The 19,663-nt window shown below is 45.1% G+C and overlaps 1 protein-coding gene across 1 annotated transcript in view; it reads left to right on the top strand.

Annotated features, from left to right (window-relative positions):
• LOC147438820 (calcium-dependent protein kinase 17-like) overlaps nucleotides 1-19,292 on the top strand; it is a 57,955-nt gene extending 38,663 nt beyond the window's left edge. The window contains exons 6-8 of the mRNA XM_086484787.1: nucleotides 18,500-18,627; nucleotides 18,729-18,828; nucleotides 18,902-19,292. Of these exons, the coding sequence (XP_086340913.1) occupies nucleotides 18,500-18,627; nucleotides 18,729-18,828; nucleotides 18,902-18,979 (306 nt within the window). The 3' untranslated portion in view covers nucleotides 18,980-19,292. The remainder of the gene's footprint in view (nucleotides 1-18,499; nucleotides 18,628-18,728; nucleotides 18,829-18,901) is intronic.
• Nucleotides 19,293-19,663: the final 371 nt, after the last annotated feature.

The raw sequence follows: 19,663 nt of genomic DNA, 5'->3' as shown, positions 1-19,663 counted from the left end.
GCCTTCGGAGGAGGGTTTTACAAACTCTCGGGTGTCGTATCTCTTCTCTCTCCTTCTCTCATTCTCATTCACTTGCACACACAATCCACTCACTTTGTTCGTGATTATAGCACTCTCCATAAAGATGGAAAGCTCTCTCTTTCCCTAAGAACTAAAAGGAACCTTGAGCAATAAAGATCACTAATCTTGAGAAAATACAACATTCATTCCGCTGCACCTAACATTGGTATCAGAGCTTTGGAAGTGTTCTGCATTACTCAAGGAAAGAACCACAAGAACCACAAGAATTTTTTGCTTGTTGCGATTGCACGAACCCAAGTTTACTTGGGCGTGGCGATTCCTAATTGTGTTTTGTTGAAGAGTGACAAGAATCCCAAGAAAGAAGGGCTTGTCCAGCCTCCCCTTGTCTCTTTTCACTCATTGAGAGCGGACCGTGCACTTAGTGGCCGGCCAATCGACGTGAGGTGGGAAAAAGCAACCTTGGTGTGAGTGCAAGGCCGCCAAGGGGTGCCCCCGCAGAAAGGAGTAGAACTCGGGTGAAGAGAAGATCCTTCTACAACGCGATTTGCAAGCGAAAGAAAACCTCAAGAACCTCCAGATCCTCAAGAACCCAAGAACCAAGACCCTCAAGAACCCAAGTTCCTCGCGAGCTTAAGACCCCAAGATCATAGTGCATGGTCGTCACCCGAAGCGGAATGGATACTTCGCATTCAGGTGATGAGCATGAGAGAGGCGACGAAGGATTCTCCCCACCAGGAGATCTTTCCAACCCTCCCCCTTCGCCATCTACGCCAGACCCTATGGAGGCAATGATGAAGCAGATGATGGCCATGATGGACAGACAAGAAGACAAGCGCCTTGCTTTAGAACGTGAGCGCCTTGCTCGGGACCGTGAGCGCGACGACAGAATTGCAAGAATGGCCGCAGATCAAGCAACCAAGGACCGCGAGTGCGACCAAAGAAACACAAGATTTGCCGCACAACAAGAAGAAAATCGACTTGCTCTCGAACGCGAGCGCGTTGAACGAAATGAACGAAAAGCAGAAAAGGAGGCCGAGCGTGAAGCTCAAAGGGAGCTTCGCAATCAAGAATTTATTGCCCAAATCCTAGCCTCGAAGACCGAACCACCCAAAGATTGTGGGAGTTCGTTAAGTGGCGCAAGCCTCGACGCGGATTCCAACCATCCAGTTACAGAAAAGTTGACTTTCAGTAAGTATGACGGTAAGATGGATGCTACTGCTATTCATTCTTGGTTGTATCAATTTAATGCTTATTTTGCGACAACTAAGAAGACAGGCAATAGCAAAGTTTTGACGGCAGCTATGTACCTTGCCGGTGATGCCATAAATTGGTACCAGGCATGGCAAGAGGCATAGCTAGCCGCGCACCTAGAGGCAGCCGACGATTTCACGGCCCTCTCTTTTAGTTGGGCTGATTTCCAAGACAAGCTCAAGGTGCGGTTTATGCCACCTCAGTACCTTGCACGATTGAAGGACGATTGGCGAGCTCTGAAGCAAAACCGTATGCCGGTTATGTCTTTCTCTAATCGTGTTTTGCAGCTTGGCACTCAATTACGCAAATCGGATGCGAAGCGCAAGGAGGTATTTCTTTACGGATTGGACGAGTATATCAAGTATGATGTCGAGGTACTCGATCCAATCGATCTCAACAAAGCGGTAGCAATTGCTCTCGCCCACGAGATGAAGCACAACAAAGGAAAGCCTAAGGAGAACAAGACTTCCACAAGTACCTCGCAGACTTCTCAGACTCCTCAGAACGGTAAGAATGGTAAGAATGATAACTCTTCTAACCAATCTGCCAACAGTATCTTATCAAAGAATTCTTCCAAAGAATCTAAGGGTAAGGCTAACACAATGGCTAAACCTAAGCTTACTCCAGATGAAAAGGTAGCACAAGGAATTGTAGGAGGATACATCACGTCGGAAGAACAAAGCACGTATTCTAAAGAAGGTCGTTGTTTTCATTGTCACATTAAGGGTCACATAGAACGAACATGTCCTAAGCTTGAATCGAATGAATCTAAAGAATCCACAGCACCCACTACATCCGTCAATGCAATGAATGATAACACGATTGTGCCCAAAGTTTCTCAGGACCCTCCCATTGATGATTCACTCATTAAATGTTATGGTCGTACGTCGGGACACCGTTTTGTCATATTGTTTGACCCAGGTAGTATGCATGATGTGATCAGCCCCTCTCTTGTTGAGAGAGCCCGCCTCGAAGTTAGTTCGAGGTCTCCTATCGAGGTCTCTGGCTTTTGTCCTGGTATGGACGCTCTCATCACGAAGAAGTGCCTTGATGTGTTGTTTACAATTCAACAGACTGCTTTCACTAGAAGATTTGTTGTTTCTCCTCTCTCAGGATGTGATATGATTTTAGGCATGAAATGGTTTCGTGAAATAAACCCTCTCGTTGATTGGGAGGCGAACACTTTAACTCTCAATGCCAAAAGTGATTCTCCTACTGTCTTTCATGGAGTGGACACTTCTCCTTCTCCATCTCTCATTGCTAATATGCAGGACAAGGTTGAAAGGATTCGAGATAAGGAGACTCTCTCAGTCTCTTTTCCTCCACAACATGACACACAGAACTTGCATGATTATGAGAAGCATGATGATTTGACTGATAATGATTTGCATGATGATTTGGATGAAAAAGACAAACATGACGAATTGCATGAAGATGATGTGATTGTTCACAAGGATGATGTGTTAGTGGATGCTTTTCCTAGCGAAGCTAACCTCGTTGTAGATTCGATCAATCACGAAGATCCGATCTTGGCTTTCGAGTCGCGGTCCAAAGAAACCCCACAGGACGATTTGATCATTCAGGACGAACCGATCTTGGCTCTCGAGCCTTGGTCCAAAGAACCATCACAGGAAGTATTATGTGTTCGCATGATTGATATGCACGCATTGCTCGAGTGTTTCATTCGTAAAGGTTTCCTGTATTTTAGTCAGCACCGTTATGTGATCCGTTTTACTAAGCATGACATATTGTATGTTGAGCACGTTTCTATCATGGATGAGCACGAATGTATGCGGATTGTCCATGAAAAGCTGAAAAGTTTGTATTTAAGGAAGTCGCATTACATGTCTCTTCCTTGGCATGACACAGTTTCCGAAAGAGCACATAATAGTATGAGCACCAAGCATGGGCATTTCCATTGTGATTTGCCACAGTTGATTGATTTCGATCAAACAGAAAAGATTCGATCGCATTGTTTGCATGTGTTTGATGAACGGGTTGTCACTCCGTCTCTATGTTCGTCTACATTGCATACACAGTCTTTAGAGAAGACAATATTTTTTTCCTTCACTTTACATGGAATGGGTATGTTCATGGTTTTGTGTTGGAGATTGTTTCAGGAATTTTCAGCCATGGAGATTCTTGAAGACGAAAGAAGCAGGACTCTAGAAGAAGTTGAAGCAAGAAAGGAGATTCAGAAGACTTTGTGTCGCTTTCGGCGCGGCCCAAAGAAGCAAGCGTTGCAGACCTTTATGAAGTTCAAGTACTGCACGACCCACATATCTGAGTGGGCCGACGAAGAGTCCCTTCCAGGATTCCGGATGCTGTTGGCGATCTCCCTCGACGCCATACAGTTCGGTACCAGTACCTCACTTTGAAAAGGAGGGGATGTCAAGTGACACATCCCAACCCTGTGTGTCCGTGGACAAGCTACACCATAGCAGGGTTCCCGTCAGTTCAGTCAGTTTAGATTTGCATTGATCTGGCACTTTTGTGAGTCTATTCGTAGACCGTGCATGCCCAGTCACTTAGCATAGATGCATATCCTCCGGTTGCGCACAGCATGATCATCAGTATTCCCTTCAGAATCCATCAGATTCAGTCAGGGGAATTTTCCAGTGCATTTAGCCTATTTTCCTATTTATTGGGATTTTCACTTATTAATTTTAAGTGACTTTCCAACAAAAGTAGGTAGGGCAATTTTGCTAAGTTAATATATAAGCAAACCCAAGTTAGCACTTTCTGGCAGAAGATGCAGCAGGAGCTTCCCGCTCAACAGGCAACTTCTCAGCAGTACCCCCCAAAGACCTCTAGCGTTTTCTGTTCCCAGCAGTAAAACTCCATCCCTGGCGTTTTTCCTCCCTGGCAGTCCTCGCCCTCACCCTCAACACCCTAGCGTTAGCAGATTGAGGAGTCAACGCCAGAATTCATCAGCATTAGCATTTTGCTAATTCAGCCCATCAGTGTTTTTGGCTCCACAAAGCTTAGCGTTTTTGGCAAAGGCAGATCCAGCCAGCGTTTTTAACTTTCAGCCCTTATCGCATCAGATCCACCGCATTTCTAGCCCTACGACACAGTAGCAGATCAGCCCAAGTTGGTTGCAGATGTTCCCCCATTTTCAGCCATAAAAACGCAGCCAAAACAGTCATTTTCAGCCACCGGAACAGTCCTGAAATTCAGTGATTAGAAGATCTAAGATTTCAGCCATCAAGTCGTCGTCATCATCACCGTCGTCGTCATCGGCATAGTCCAAGTTGCATCAGTCCATTGCATACGCATTGTACACCTTTGTGCAATCAAAGTAGACCACTCTCGCCGACGAGAGTGGGGCCTTCGAAGGAGGGTTTTACAAACTCTCGGGTGTCGTATCTCTTCTCTCTCCTTCTCTCAGTCTCATGCACTTGCACGCACAATCCACTCACTTTGTTCGTGATCATAGCACTCTCCATAAAGACGGAAAGCTCTCTCTTTCCCGAAGAACTAAAAGGAACCTTGAGCAATAAAGATCACTAATCTTGAGAAAATACAACATTCATTCCGTTGCACCTAACATAGGGCCACTCTTAAGGGGATCTAGACGCAGAGTCTAGGGAGAGCTGGATCCTAAGAGAGTTGTATCTTTGCGAAGCAATAATAAAGAAATAACGGAAGGGGTGCAAGTTTTTGGGACAAGTACATCTAAGCTCGGAACTCCACCGTGCTGTGTCGACTCTATTTCTGTGTGTGTGTGTGTGTGTGTGTGTGTCTCTCTCTCTCTCTCTATTCAAGTTCTTGTAAGAGTTCGTATTCCTGTCTGGTTCGTACATCAGTCCTAGAAAATGCAGGTGCTGGCTGAAAAGTTGAAAACGCTGGTGGAGGGAGGGGGTTTTCTGCGACGAAAAGGCTTGTAGAGGCCAGCGTTCGCTGTAAATGAACTGATTGCTAGTGGAAGAAGCAAAAACGCGGGTGGCTGAGCATGCCTTCGCGATGGATGCTGTCCAGAAGATGGCGCCCGATGGCGCCACCCCTTCATGCTATGTACGATGATTGCTTTGACTCCTGGGAGAAGAACCTGATGCAGATGATGATGTGCTTGGTCTCAAGACCATGGGAAGTGTCACCAGCGTGTGCCTACTATCTATCCTTTTTGTTGATTTCTTTCTTATTATTTATTTACCTTCACTTTTTGGAAACACCCCTCGGGAAATCTAACTGCCCTGCATTGTATAGCTAGTGTGGAACTGTCCAGAGGGAGTCCAGGCCTGAGGGCAAGAGAGCACTAAGGTTGGACAAAGACTATGGTTAGCCAAAGTGGGGTCATTGACTAGCCAAAGTGGAATCCTTTGCTACAGAGGCTACATTTCAGTTTTGGGTGTGGCTACAGTGTACAAAGGGGGTCGGATGACCTAGAAAGATACAATGGCAGTATCTCCTAAAATTTAGGGAACTGCTATTTTGGGACCCGAAAATGTGTTTGCGTCATTAGCTCCGGAATGACAAGAGGAACATTTTATTGCTCTGCTGTCAAGTCAACTGACGCACCAGTTGAGATATTTTTAGCCTAGTTGGCCAAAATCAGAAACTGGGCGAGGTGTCACTCTGTGAGCCTTCTGCTACTTCTGGCTAGAGGAGGGGGCGCCTAAAATGAGAGAGGAGGCTGATTTTCAGTTTTTGTCACAAGTTAAGAGCTATGGAGTGTTTGCTTTCCCTCCTATGTACAGTGTGGTGCCAGGAGTGATGCCCTGCACGCTACGCACTGCCTTCTCTCTCCTCTATGGCAGTATGTTATGCCCCTCTAGTGGGCTTTTCATTTGACCAATGTACAGTTGTGTGGGTTCATGCGTGATTGCCGAGGCAAGAGCCTCTTGCACAGGTACTAGATTAGCTAGCGGCTAATCCCCCGCAGGTACAGGTGAATTCGGAGAGGTTTCACGCCAAAAATCTTGTCCGATTCAAAGGGCAAGTAGCCCTATAGGTGCGGGAGCTCGAGGACCTGCTACGGATGCGACCGGCACACGAAAGGGAGCCCGAAACAGTAAATTACAGCCTGCTGTGTATTTTTGCAGGTTTAGGGTTTTGGCCCTAAACGGTCCCTAATACCCCCAGGAGGTTCGGGGACGCGAGGGGACTGCTGTACAGGTGATCTGGCGCATTTTCGGGGCTGAAAACAGAGAATTCACCGTGCTGCAGATTCTCTCCAGGTTTTGCAAAGTGCCCGTATGCGTCGTGAAAGTCATTCAATGCATGGGAATACTGACTGTGAAGGGTCCTAGTACAGTTATGCTGCCGAAATAAGGCCGGAACAGTGGAAATTCAGCCAGGTTTGTGCGGGGCAGCTTGTAGGGATCCACAGTGTTTATTCCCTCTTTTGAAGAATAAAGAAATACCGAAAGGGGCGCCTAAGTTAGGGGCCAATCTGGTGTCGGTCTACTCATACAGGTGCATTCTAGCAGCCTGTATCCCTTCCCCCCGTGTTGTGTCTTGAAAGTACAGGTAGAATAGACGACTAATAATGGGTGAAAGCTAAATCAAGGTTTGAAGTAAAGTCTACCGCCCTTTTGGATTGAACAGGCCGGTTTCATGGTTCCATCGACGGGATTAAATCACTTTTTCCCATAGAAGTGAGCCTTTGTCAGTTTAGGCTTGAAGACACAGGGGATCATAGACCAGACACAGGGAATTGCAATTATGGCTGACAGACAATATGATGTGACTGAAGAGGTTTCCTCTTCACAGGGTCAACAGACACATGAAGTGGGTGAGTCCTCAAGACCACCACAGACGGATGATGATATATTTAGGACCCAGTTGGCTACTGCTGTGGCTATGTTCACACAAGTAATGCAGAATCCGAGGTTTTTAGCCTTTCTGCAACCTCCTGTTCCGTCTCAGCAAGTTGGGTCATTGGATCATATTCAAAAGCCTGTTAAGGCTCAAGCACAGGTGATTCATACTGCATAGTCAATGGAAACACTTGTACACTTGACGGAGAACATGCAGTCTCCACAACCTGTGCCTAAGGTGCAAGAACAGGTGGCTGAGATGCCAGTATTTCAAGCTGTACCAGTTCAGCCCGCCACCTTTGAGCAGCCTATAGCTGGTTCTAATGGGCAAGGAAGCAACCTAGAGGCTATGCAACAGGTCTTCCCACCACCTTTAGTACACCCTGGCTATTTTGGAGGTGGATCGGTATTCCAGAGCATGGCTGGTCATGCACTTGGAAATCAGTTTTATACGCCAGGAACAATGTTTGGGGGTGCTCAAATGATGATGCCTAACCCCATGTATGGTGTCACGGGCATGCTACCAGGGTTTCAAAGCACTTAGGGCCAATTTGGGATGCCACAGGCAAATTTTGGTATGGCTGGAATTACAAATCGGCAGCCAAATATGGCATTTCCAGGTCAACTTAATTGCGGTCAGGGAACACAAATGAACCCTAACAGTGTTCCCATGTTTCAGTCACTTCCATATGACAATTTGACGCCGCTGGAGAGGCCAACTCCGTACAAAGAAGGTGGCAAAGGTGTGTCTTTCACGACCTTTACAGGGTTTGATGATAGGAAGAAGGCTCTCTCATTCCTCCAGCAGTTTGACAAGGCCTATGCAGGGGGAAACTTTACAGAGGCTTCAAAGGTCCGCAAGGCAGCCACTTTCTTGACAGGGAATGCGGGACAATGGTGGACAACTTTATTGCTCCAAGGGCAAGCTCCGTCCACATGGATTTATTTCAAGCAGATTTTTGCAGCAACATGGTTATCTGATGATTTGGAAGCAGATGTCATGACAGAATGGCACCAGCTTAATGCTGCTACTTGCAAGAATCTGGATGACTATAATCGGAAGTTTTTGAAAGCTCTACTTTCAGTAACTTCCTATAGGTTTGTGCCATTGACAGAACAGATTGAAAAATACTGTTGTGGCCTACCCAAAGGATTGAGAAAGTATTGTACGAAGACCAAAGTCACTACTTTGATGCAGCTCATCGAGGTAGCAAACACTGGCAATGGTTTGCTCAAGGGAGAAGCTTGTGAATTCAATACTGGCGTCAAGGAAGGATCAGCCAAGAAAAATTCAGCGAAGAAGCACGTTCCCAATGAGGTTCCAAAAGGGACTCAGGAGCCGGCCAACGCAGGGAAAGGCAAAGCTTCGGCTGAATCAGAAAAGGGACCAACGAAGAAATGGAAAAGACGTTTTCCTCGCAAGTTGGAAGAGCAAAAGAAGGTCCTGAGGTCAGAGAACAAATGCTTTATCTGTGAGCAACCTGGCCACATTGCTTACAATTGTCCTACAAAGAAAAGGCCAGCTGATTCTGAAGACAAGGAGGATAGGAAAGGAAAGAAGCCCATGGTTGGTTTAGTGCCAGATATGGTGGGCGATACGCCAAATTCAGATGCAAGTGAGCTTTGCAAAGCATGGGGAAAGGTCAGGGATCAAACAACGCTTATCTTCTTTGATCCAGGTGCCAAAGCCAATTTCATTTCCCCAGAATTTGCTTCCAAGTTGGGAATCAGACCTGAAGAGATGGGGTATACAGCAGAGGCAGGTTTGGCATGTCCTGGCCATACAGAGGCTGTGACACCCATCATTGGAAAGTTGCGTCTACATATCCAGTCCTATGTAGATGCTGAAGAATTTTACATCATGCCACTGGACGGATGTGATGTGTTGTTAGGTATTCCTTGGTTGTTTCGTGTACAGGGAATCATGGATGCATACAACAAAAAGATCACTGTACATAGTAGGGGAAAGACTCACATTTTGGTGTAAAGCTTAAAGGGGAGTCTATTCCCACTGTATCAGCTTTTGCTATTACTTCTGTAATGAAAAAGCATCTTTCTGCGTACTTGGTTTTTGCACGTGAAGTGTCAGATTGTGATGAATCAAATTTATCTGTGCTAGATAAAGAAAGGTCAATGTTTTTACAACAGTATAGTGACTGTTTTTCCGATTCATTACCGTCTCAATTACCGCCAGAGAGACCCGAGGACCATGAGATAGATTTGGTGCCAGGCAGTAGCCCACCAAATAAGCCTCCGTACAGGGTTAGTGCGGCTCAGCAAAAAGAGATAATGGGCCAAGTACAAGAGCTGTTAGAAAAGGGGCTGATTCAGCCCAGTTCATCTCCATTCTGTTCTCCAGTGTTGTTGGTGCAAAAAAAGGATAGCTCATGGCGTATGTGCATCGACTACCGTGCACTGAACAAGAATACCATCAAGAATAGGTTCCCTATACCTAGAATTGATGATATTATGGACAAATTAGAAGGAGCAGCTATGTTTAGCAGGATAGATCTAAAGAGTGGGTACCATCAGATCCGCATTAGATCAAAGGATGTGCACAAGACTGCTTTTAGAACGACGTTTGGCCTTTACGAATTTTTAGTGATGTCCTTTGGTCTCACAAATGCTCCTGCTACGTTCAATAGGATGATGGACATAATTTTCCGTCCACACCAGCAGTTTGTTGGTACATTCTTTGATGACATGATAGTCTACTCAAAGAATGAAGAGGAGCATAGGCATCACTTGGCCATTGTGTTTAAAGAGTTACGCAGTCATAGGTTGCTCATCAATGCAAAGAAAAGTGAATTTTTTCTGGAAGAGATTCATTTTCTCGGACACATTGTCTCAAAGGATGGTGTTAGAATGGATCCTGCAAAAGTTGAAGCGATCAAGTCATGGCCAAATTTGAAGACGGTGCACGATGTCCGAAGTTTCTTGGGACTATGCTCCTATTACAGAAGGTTTATCCGAAATTTCGCTGAGATTGCTTCACCTTTACATGCTCTTCAAAAGAAGGCAGTCACCTTTAGATGGACACAGAAAGAGATTTCAACTTTTAATCTCTTAAAGGAAAGGATGACTTCAGATCCAGTCATTGTGTTGCCACCAGATCTTAGGAAGTCATTTGTGGTCCAGTGTGATGCCCGCGGTAGTAGCATTGGTGCAATGCTAATGCAAGATGGCAGGGTAGTAGCCTATGAGAGAAGAGTTTTGCAAGGGCCAGAGATGACCATGCAGGTTTATGAGAAAGAGTTACTGGCTGTGATTCATGCGCTCTTAAGTTGGAAACACTACTTGCTAGGTGCAGACTTCGTTGTCCAAATGGACCATCAGACCTTGCGATACTTCTTGACACAGACAAAGTTATCTGAGAAGCATATGCGATGGGCAAATATCTTGTCCATGTTCCATTTTCAGATTGTGCATGTGGAAGGCAAGAAGAACGTTGTGGCTGATGCCTTGTCAAGGAAGCCACAAATTTCAGCTGTGTCAATTCCTTATCATCATGCACTTGATGATATGAGGGAACAATATGAAAATGATGAAGATTTTGAAAGGGTCTTCGAGCAGCTAATGCATGGACAACGCCATGAACACTATCTTCTCAAAGATGGGTTCATGATGATGCATGGCAGATTGTGTGTCACAAAGCCATTGCGACGCAAAGTTATGGAAGAGAGTCATGTCCCACCGTATGCAGGGCATTGTGGTATCGATGCTACAGTTAAAGCGGTTGAGACATTCTTCTATTGGCATACATTGAGAAGAGATGTGGACGCCTTTGTGCGAGAATGCCTAATTTGCCAGAAGGTCAAGTTTGACAGGCAAAAGGCACCAGGGTTATTGCAACCACTACCTATTCCAGATAAACCATGGGAAAGTATTGCTATGGATTTTATCTTTGATCTTCCGAGAACGCAAACAGGTAACGATGGTATTTGGACCATCATTTGCAGATTCAGCAAACAGGCTCATTTTATTCCTGTCAGGAAGAAGATAAAGCCGGATCAGATGGCACGCTTGTTTATGAGCAATATTTTCAAGTATCATGGCATGCCACAATCGATTGTTAGCGACCGTGATCCACGCATGACAAGTTTGTTCTGGAGAGGCTTGTTTGAGAATATGGGCACAACGCTCAAATTCTCTTCGTCATTTCATCCTCAAACAGATGGGCAGATAGAAGAGGCAAATTCTATTGTCCTAGATCTGCTGAAGTGCTATGTGTCAGAGCATAAAGGAAAGTGGGAGGAGTATTTACCATTGGTGGAGTATGCATACAATACTACAGTGCATTCATCAACTGGCAAGGCACCTTTTGAGATAGTTGAAGGTGGCAAGAAAGTTCCTCCCATATTGCATACAAAGGACAAGATATTTGAAGCAAATAAGTATGTTCAGGACATGGATGAAATGTACAAGAAGGTCAAAGTGGCCTTAGAAAAGACTCAGGCAAAGCAGAAGAAAGCAGCTGATCGTCACTGTCGTGAAGTGGTATATTCACTTGGTGATTGGATGCTTTTACGCTTTGAAAAGGCAAGGTTAAAGAAGATGAAGGGCAAGGAAAGACTGTTTCCAAAGCTCAGCATGCGTTACTATGGGCCTTTTCAAGTGTGCGACATAATCAGTGATGTTGCATATAGGCTGAAATTGCCTGACAGTCGGAAGATTCACAATGCGTTTCATGTGAGTCTTCTCAGACCCTATGTGGGTGATGTGCCAGAAGATATACCAGCTGAAGATCAGCCGGAAGTCGAGGAACTTGACGAGATCTTGGTCCCGGAACAGATTTTGGCACATAAGGAAAGGAAAGTGAAAGGCAAGGTTGCTAGGCGTTACTAGGTAAAGTTCAGAAACTATCCACCAATGGATGCTAAGTGGATGGAAGAAGGTGAACTTGCAGAGTCACCAACTGTGTTATCACTTTACCTGGAAGCCTTCGATTTGCAACCTACCTTGACCCCTTGAGTTTCAAAGTTACATGGATTGTTAGTGTGACAATGGCTTTTGAAAGAAATGATGTACATGGTATTTAAAGTCAGCTCAAATGAAATACCTGTTACGTGAATGTTAGAGCTGTACAGATTGTCAGTTTGGCAATTGCTCTTATGGAATGCCCAAAAGTTTGGTTAGTGCTATAGAAGTGAGTATTTCTTGTCATTTTGTCAAGGATACAGTAATTGCTTCTATTAAAGAGTACATGTGTAACTGCATTCTTAAACTGTCGGTTTGGGTATGCTCGAAAGTGTTACGGGATCCAACGTGTACTATAAGACAGTGGCAAAATGTGTAGCTACCATTTTGTCATTGGAAAGTTAGTGACTCAAAGCAATGGCATAGTGCGAAGCTACCACTATGTCATTGGGACAGGGTTCACACGCAGGCAATACATGAGTCGACGAGGTGTTGAATACACCAGGGTTGACAATGAGCATGTATGTGTCGTACATGTGTCGACAGGTGTTGAATACATCAGTGTTGACCGTGAGCATATACGACATAGATGCAAACGAGGATGTTTGAGATTTCAAGAGGGGGGTATGTCACCAGCGTGTGTCTACTATCTATCCTTTTTGTTGATTTCTTTCTTATTATTTATTTACCTTCACTTTTTGGAAACACCCCTCGGGAAATCTAACTGCCGTGCATTGCATAGCTAGTGTGGAACTGTCCAGAGGGAGTCCAGGCCTGAGGGCAAGAGAGCACTAAGGTTGGACAAAGACTATGGTTAGCCAAAGTGGGGTCATTGACTAGCCAAAGTGGAATCCTTTGCTACAGAGGCTACATTTCAGTTTTGGGTGTGGCTGCAGTGTACAAAGGCGGTCGGATGACCTAGAAAGATACAATGGCAGTATCTCCTAAAATTTAGGGAACTGCTATTTTGGGACCCGAAAATGTGTTTGCGTCATTAGCTCCGGAATGACAAGAGGAACATTTTATTGCTCTGCTGTCAAGTCAACTGACGCACCAGTTGAGATATTTTTAGCCTAGTTGGCCAAAATCAGAAACTGGGCGAGGTGTCACTCTGTGAGCCTTCTGCTACTTCTGGCTAGAGGAGGGGGCGCCTAAAATGAGAGAGGAGGCTGATTTTCAGTTTTTGTCACAGGTTAAGAGCTATGGAGTGCTTGCTTTCCCTCCTATGTACAGTGTGGTGCCAGGAGTGATGCCCTGCACGCTACGCACTGCCTTCTCTCTCCTCTATGGCAGTATGTTATGCCCCTCTAGTGGGCTTTTCATTTGACCAATGTACAGTTGTGTGGGTTCATGCGTGATTGCCGAGGCAAGAGTCTCTTGCACAGGTACTGGATTAGCTAGCGGTTAATCCCCCGTAGGTACAAGTGAATCTGGAGAGGTTTCACGCCAGAAATCTTGTCCGATTCAAAGGGCAAGTAGCCCTACAGGTGCGGGAGCTCGAGGACCTGCTACGGATGCGACCGGCACGCAAAACGGAGCCCGAAACAGTAAATTACAGCCTGCTGTGTATTTTTGCAGGTTTAGGGTTTTGGCCCTAAACGGTCCCTAATACCCCCAGGAGGTTCGGGGACGCGAGGGGACTGCTGTATAGGTGATCTGGCGCATTTTCGGGGCTGAAAACAGAGAATTCAGCGTGCTGCAGATTCTCGCCAGGTTTTGCAAAGTGCGCGTATGCGTCATGAAAGTCATTCAATGCGTGGGAATACTGACTGTGAAGGGTCCTAGTACAGTTATGCTGCCGAAATAAGGCCGGAACAGTGGAAATTCAGCCAGGTTTGTGCGGGGCAGCTTGTAGGGATCCACAGTGTTTGTTCCCTCTTTTGAAGAATAAAGAAATACCAAAAGGGGCGCCTAAGTTAGGGGCCAATCTGGTGTCGGTCTACTCATACAGGTGCATTCTAGCAGCCTGTATCCCTTTCCCCCGTGTTGTGTCTTGAAAGTACAGGTAGAATAGACGACTAATAATGGGTGAAAGCTAAATCAAGGTTTGAAGTAAAGTCTACTGTCCTTTTGGATTGAATAGGCCGGTTTCAGAAAGCTCGTTGTTGATACCATGTGAATACGCGTGTGCGGAAGCGTGAGAGAGGAGAGGAGAGAGAGAGAGAGAGAGAGAGAGAGAGAGAGAGAGAGAGAGAGAGAGAGAGAGAGAGAGAGAGAGAGAGAGAGAGAGAGAGAGAGACAATAGACACAAACACTGGAGCATAAGACCCGTACAATGCCAGATGCAGACAAAGCTGGACGCTATCGAGCGCAATAAAACTTGGACCTTAGTTCGTAGGCCCAATAAGCGGTTTATATGAAATGGATTTTCAAGACAAAGTACAAGGTCGATGGTTCCCTCGACAAACTCAAGGCGAAACTTGTTGCTCGATGTTTCACATAGAGACCAGGCGTGGACTTTGACGAGACCTTTGCTCCCACCGCGCGCATGACTTTCATACGCACAGTGTTTGCACTCACAGCGTGCTTTGGTTGGCCTATCTACCAGGTGGATGTCAAAAGTGCATTTTTGAACGGAGATCTGGATAAAGAAGTTTATGTGGAGCAACCTCCTGGCTTTTGACTACCAGGCAAGGAGGACCGGGTTTATCAGTTGTGGAAAGCATTGTATGGACTGAAGCAGGTTGGATGACAATGGTACCTCACACTAGACCAATTTCTTGTGAAACTGGGGTTACGGCGTACCTCATCAGATTCAAATTGTTATGTCGTCGTTGATGACTCTTTGGTTGCAATAGTTATTGTCTATGTGATTGTCGAGATTACTGATCTTGGGCTTCTTCACTATTTTCTAGGATTCGAGATCTACCAGACACCAGACGGCATCTTCTTTTCTCATCGGAAGTATGCGAATTCTATCTTGGAGAGATTCCAGATGACAGGCTGCAGACCTATCGGCACTCCTCTCGAGCCCGGGGAGAACATATCGATTGATGATCCTTCCGCATGGATTAACTCGAAGCAGTACAAGAATGTTGTTGGCTACCTCTTATGGCTCACTTGTTCCCAATCAGACATCTGCTACACAGTTTTTGTCCTCAGTTCCTTCAACAGCCGACCTCGTGAGCGACATTGGCAGTGTGTCCAATGTATTTTGCGGTACATCAGCGGTACCTTGGACCATGGTGTGTTCTATGGTTGCTCCAAGGGTTGCACCCTGCTTGGAGCGGAGAGGGAGAGAGCCCACGTGTGCCAGAAACGTTGGAGGAAGAGAGAGAGAGAGAGAGAGAGAGTGAAAATGCTAGAAGCAGTGAAACGCTACAAGCAAGCTCTCAATACACAATTATGCTGTATGGAGGACACGAGCTCGCACAATTATTGCCTACCATCGACTCTGGGAATGGTTGAATGATTTCACAAATTCAACTACCCAGCCTACCCTTCCCACCGCCTCTCAGGATCATATCGATGAGTGGGTGGATCGGGACATACGAGTCTTCACCTTTCTTATGATGAATCTCTCGGACCGCATCACATTTTGAGAGTTCTGTCATAGGTTAAGAGCTATGGAGTGCTTCCTTTCCACTCTATGTATAGTGTGGTGCTAGGAGTGATGACTTGCACACTACACACTGCTCTCTCTCTCTCCCCTACGTGCAGTTATGTGATGCCCCACAAGAGGGCTCTTCATTTAACTGATGTACAGTTGTGTGGTTTCATGCTTTTGTGCCGAGGCAAGAGCCTCCTTGAGCAAGAACAGGAGTAGCTAATTGCTACTTCAAAGCAGGCACCGGTGAGGGTCATAACGTCACCAAACAGGTGCGTTTTCTGCACTGGCTATGCGCTGTAAATTGGGTGTTACTCAGCCTTACGGGCGCCATATCCATTGGGAACAGTGCCCCACTGAGAGAGGACAGTTCGGGGACTGTTTACGGTTGAAAACAGGGCAAAAACCAGTAAATACAGCGAGCTGAATTTACTGTTTTTGGGCAGAAATCAGAGGGTTTATGCCAATGGAAGTGAGTTCCAGCAGGGGAATTGGTTTCGTGTAAGTTTTTGGGCTGTTAATGCTGTCGAAATTTGGCCAAAACAAGTGGTATCTAGCTGGATACATGTAAAGAATTCCCAGGACTCTACTTTGTAATTTTCCCGCCAATTTTGGGGCCTACAGGTTGTTGGCATCTGCTCGGAGCATTCTAGCTTCCGAACCATGTGTGCGCTTAAGTGTTAATTCCCGTCGCATGTTTCCTTTGCACGTTCTCTCTGCGTGTGTCTAAAGTAAAGAATTTCGGGTGAAAGCTTAAGCCTACCTGCCCACGGGTCGGTTTCATACTGCTTGAGGCAACAGAGGTGGCAACATGTAATTTAGGACTGCTGAAAACTTTGTAGAATCGGGAGATTTTGTTGATGATGCCGCGAAAGTATGTCGTGGAGCTCATCGAGGAGAAATTGCAGGAACTTTGTAGGAGCCAGAACGCCATCTTGCTTTGCTTGTTCTTAGGAGGACAAGTATGCTTTGAGAGAAGCACACGGAGAAGCACACGATTGAAGCTCTGATACCACTGTAACGGGATGGCACCATGTGCCAATCAAAAACAACAGACTAAACAGACTCTTAAGCACTTCAAAAACAACGGAATTGAAAGAGATAGGCTTTACACGAGACACGAAGTGGCGTAGTTCCACCCTAGAGTGTAGTTGCCCCAAACTGTGGCGCCCCTTTCGGTATTTTTTTATATTGCTCCAACAAGGTACAACGCTTGTGATCCTGCTTTGCACCTCCCGCGGGTTGAATTTCAAGAGTGAGCCCACAACATAAATTTAAAGGCATCAGCATGTATCAGCGCAATTCGTAGAAATCCATACATTAGGCTGCCACGTCAGCATGTGTCAGTGCAAGTGAGTTTGAAGTGGGTCGTGCTTTATTTTTATGGGTTTAGGCTCCTCGGCTGGTTCTATAAGTTACTGGGGGTTAGGATTTTAAAAATCCTAACCCAATTTATTATTTGGGCACTTGGTGATGATCTGCAAGTTCGTAAATTCTTTTTTTCTTCTCCTTTTGCTAGGCTTTAGGCCTCTTGGCCGGGATCTCAACCTGCAACTTGGGGCTTTCCACGTCCGCAGGTTGTGACGGACTGCATTTGAAATCATCTTATGATATGGTACCCATATCTGCTCCATATTGGGCGAGATTTCTTGGGTATGTAATTTTAATGCATTGAGACACCCCCGCGAAACTTCAGCCCAGTTCGGGTGCGATGGCTGAACGTACGACTAAAACACCTATTCATACGTGCACACACACGTGTTGTCACAAGATGAGCACCACGTGCCAATAGAAAAGAACAGACTGAACAGACTTTTAGCACTTCAATAACAACTGAACTGAGAGAGAGATGACACGTGACGGAGTGGCGGAATTCCACCCCAGAGAGTATTGGCCCCAAACCTTGGCTCCCCTTTCGGTATTTCTTTATATTGTATCAACATAGTACAACCCGGTACTCCAAACTTTGCACCTTCTCTAGGAAGCATGCCAGAGAATGAGCCCGATGGCCTCATATTTAAAGGCCCTAGGTCCCAAAAGCAATTTACATGAAAAGCCTTCAAACTAAAAGCTTCTGGTCCAAAAGCAATGCCAAAAAGCTGCTAGCGTAAATCACGGAATTCCGTATAACTGCCACATCAGCACTGTCAGCGCGTTTTGCGGAAATCTGCCAAGTCAGCACTGTCAGCGGAGTTTCAGGTTTTTCCGTACAACTGCTACGTCATCTTTTTGTGCATCTTTTGTGTGTGTGAGAGAGTCCAGCTTTACTTTAATTCCTTCATCACTTGGGCCCCATTGGACGGGGTCCCCATAAGTTGGTAGGACTTCTTCTTCTGTTACTTGTTCGTCTTAGGGTTTAGGCCCCTTGGTCGGGATCTGCAAGTTGGCTCCATTCTTTAGTGCTTTGACACGTCAGCAGTTTGTGACATATGTAAGTTGAGTAAAAAAGAGATACATGTCTGTATATGTGTGCGCATGTGTATACAAACATAGCCACACATTTTTGAGTTTCAAGCTTGCAAATGTAGTATGCTATGTATTTAATGTACCACAAACTAAATCACAAGCAACCAACATTGTGCAAGTTGGCTACCAAGAGCCTAGTTAGAGCAAGGAAAGCTGTAATCTAGAGAGAAAATTTTAGGAATTTCTTGATTAGTTGAGAAACTCTTAAGAGCATTAAGATATGAAAGCAAAGGTTAGGACATTACTTGCTAAGACCAAATAGAAAGACGTGCGCAAGTTAATGTGAAACTTTCTTTTCGTTTCTAGTGTTTCGCCTCTAGACGTTTCAGTGACCAGGTGAAACGTTCCGGGCGTTTTAAGACAAAGCTGTTGCTTTTTTTTTGTTTTGTTGGTTTTAAGGTGCTGGTGTTTTTTGGAGGCAAATTTATTTAGCACCAGTGTTTGTTTTGCACGACAAGTAAGCCTTGTTTTTATAAACACTGAATTTCTCTGCAGATAAAGCTTACCTCTATTTGTGATCTTGTCTTGGTGGCAGGCAGATGTAGATGGAAATGGTTCTATTGATTACACTGAGTTCATCACAGCTACCATGCATATGAACAAGGTCGACAAAGAAGAACATTTGTTTTCTGCATTTCAATATTTTGACAAGGACCGTAGCGGGTAAAACAAAACACCTTCTCTAGCATTCAGAGCTTTTCTTGCTACCTAGCTTTTTGTTATTTCTCTGAATTCATGTGCTGCTTTCTCAAAACCCATCTCAGTTTTATCACACGGGATGAGCTGAGAGATGCTCTAACAAAACACAACATGGGGGATGCAATGACTATCTCAGAGATTATTGCGGAGGTTGATAGTGACCAAGTAAGTAAAACTTGAAATCAACTTTCAGAAGGAAAGTTTTCACTCTGATTGCTCATGATTTTTTAATGTCCAGGATGGTCGGATAAATTATGATGAGTTTGTGGCAATGATGAGGAAAGGAACACCGATGCAACACAGGAGGAGAGACTAACTGGCAGAGCATTCAGTGCATGCTTGCGTTGTACGAGATAAGAGGCTATTTGGAATTTTTCTAACATCGGTTTCTACCTCACCACATTCTAACCAATTTGTTTCCTGAAATATGAGTTTGGCATGTTTTGCTTCTATTTTAGAAGCACATGTATGAAACGGTTAAAAGTATTGCTGGAGTCTACTGCAAAAAGAATATGTAAGTGCCATAGTCCGCTACTCTGGCGACGACAGCTCATCCGTTGTAGCTGGTTTGGTGTGGTGTTAATTATATTGGCTCAAAATAGAAGGTGGAGGTATACTTTTTCTTTGTCTCTGCAAGATGTAAGGTAAGGGTTTTATGGACGCGCATGCGTGCACAATCAGAGCAAGAGCAGAAGTTGGTTTGCATGTAAAGATGTGGTGGTGGTGCTATGGGTAAGATGAGAAAAAGTTAACTCATAGAAGTTGCAACTCATTCATAGTGTTGTATGTGGTCCAATGGGGAAGGCTTATCCTTTTGTTTGACAATTTCCTGCGGTAACCTTTTATCGAGGACGGACTTACGTTCTGTGTGATCTATTCGCAAAAAGAGTTTTCTCTGAACTTGTTCTTAGATTAAGAATTAAGTAGGGTGCAAAGTGTCGACGGTTTGTTCAGATGAAACAAGAGTCTGTTCATTGTCTTTAAAGCAGTTTGTAGGGTG

The sequence above is a fragment of the Adiantum capillus-veneris genome, chromosome 16 (genome assembly GCF_014529385.1).
Source record: "Adiantum capillus-veneris isolate H3 chromosome 16, ASM1452938v2, whole genome shotgun sequence".
NCBI classification, from domain to species: Eukaryota; Viridiplantae; Streptophyta; class Polypodiopsida; order Polypodiales; family Pteridaceae; genus Adiantum; species Adiantum capillus-veneris.
This window is presented reverse-complemented; position numbering and strand designations above follow the sequence as displayed.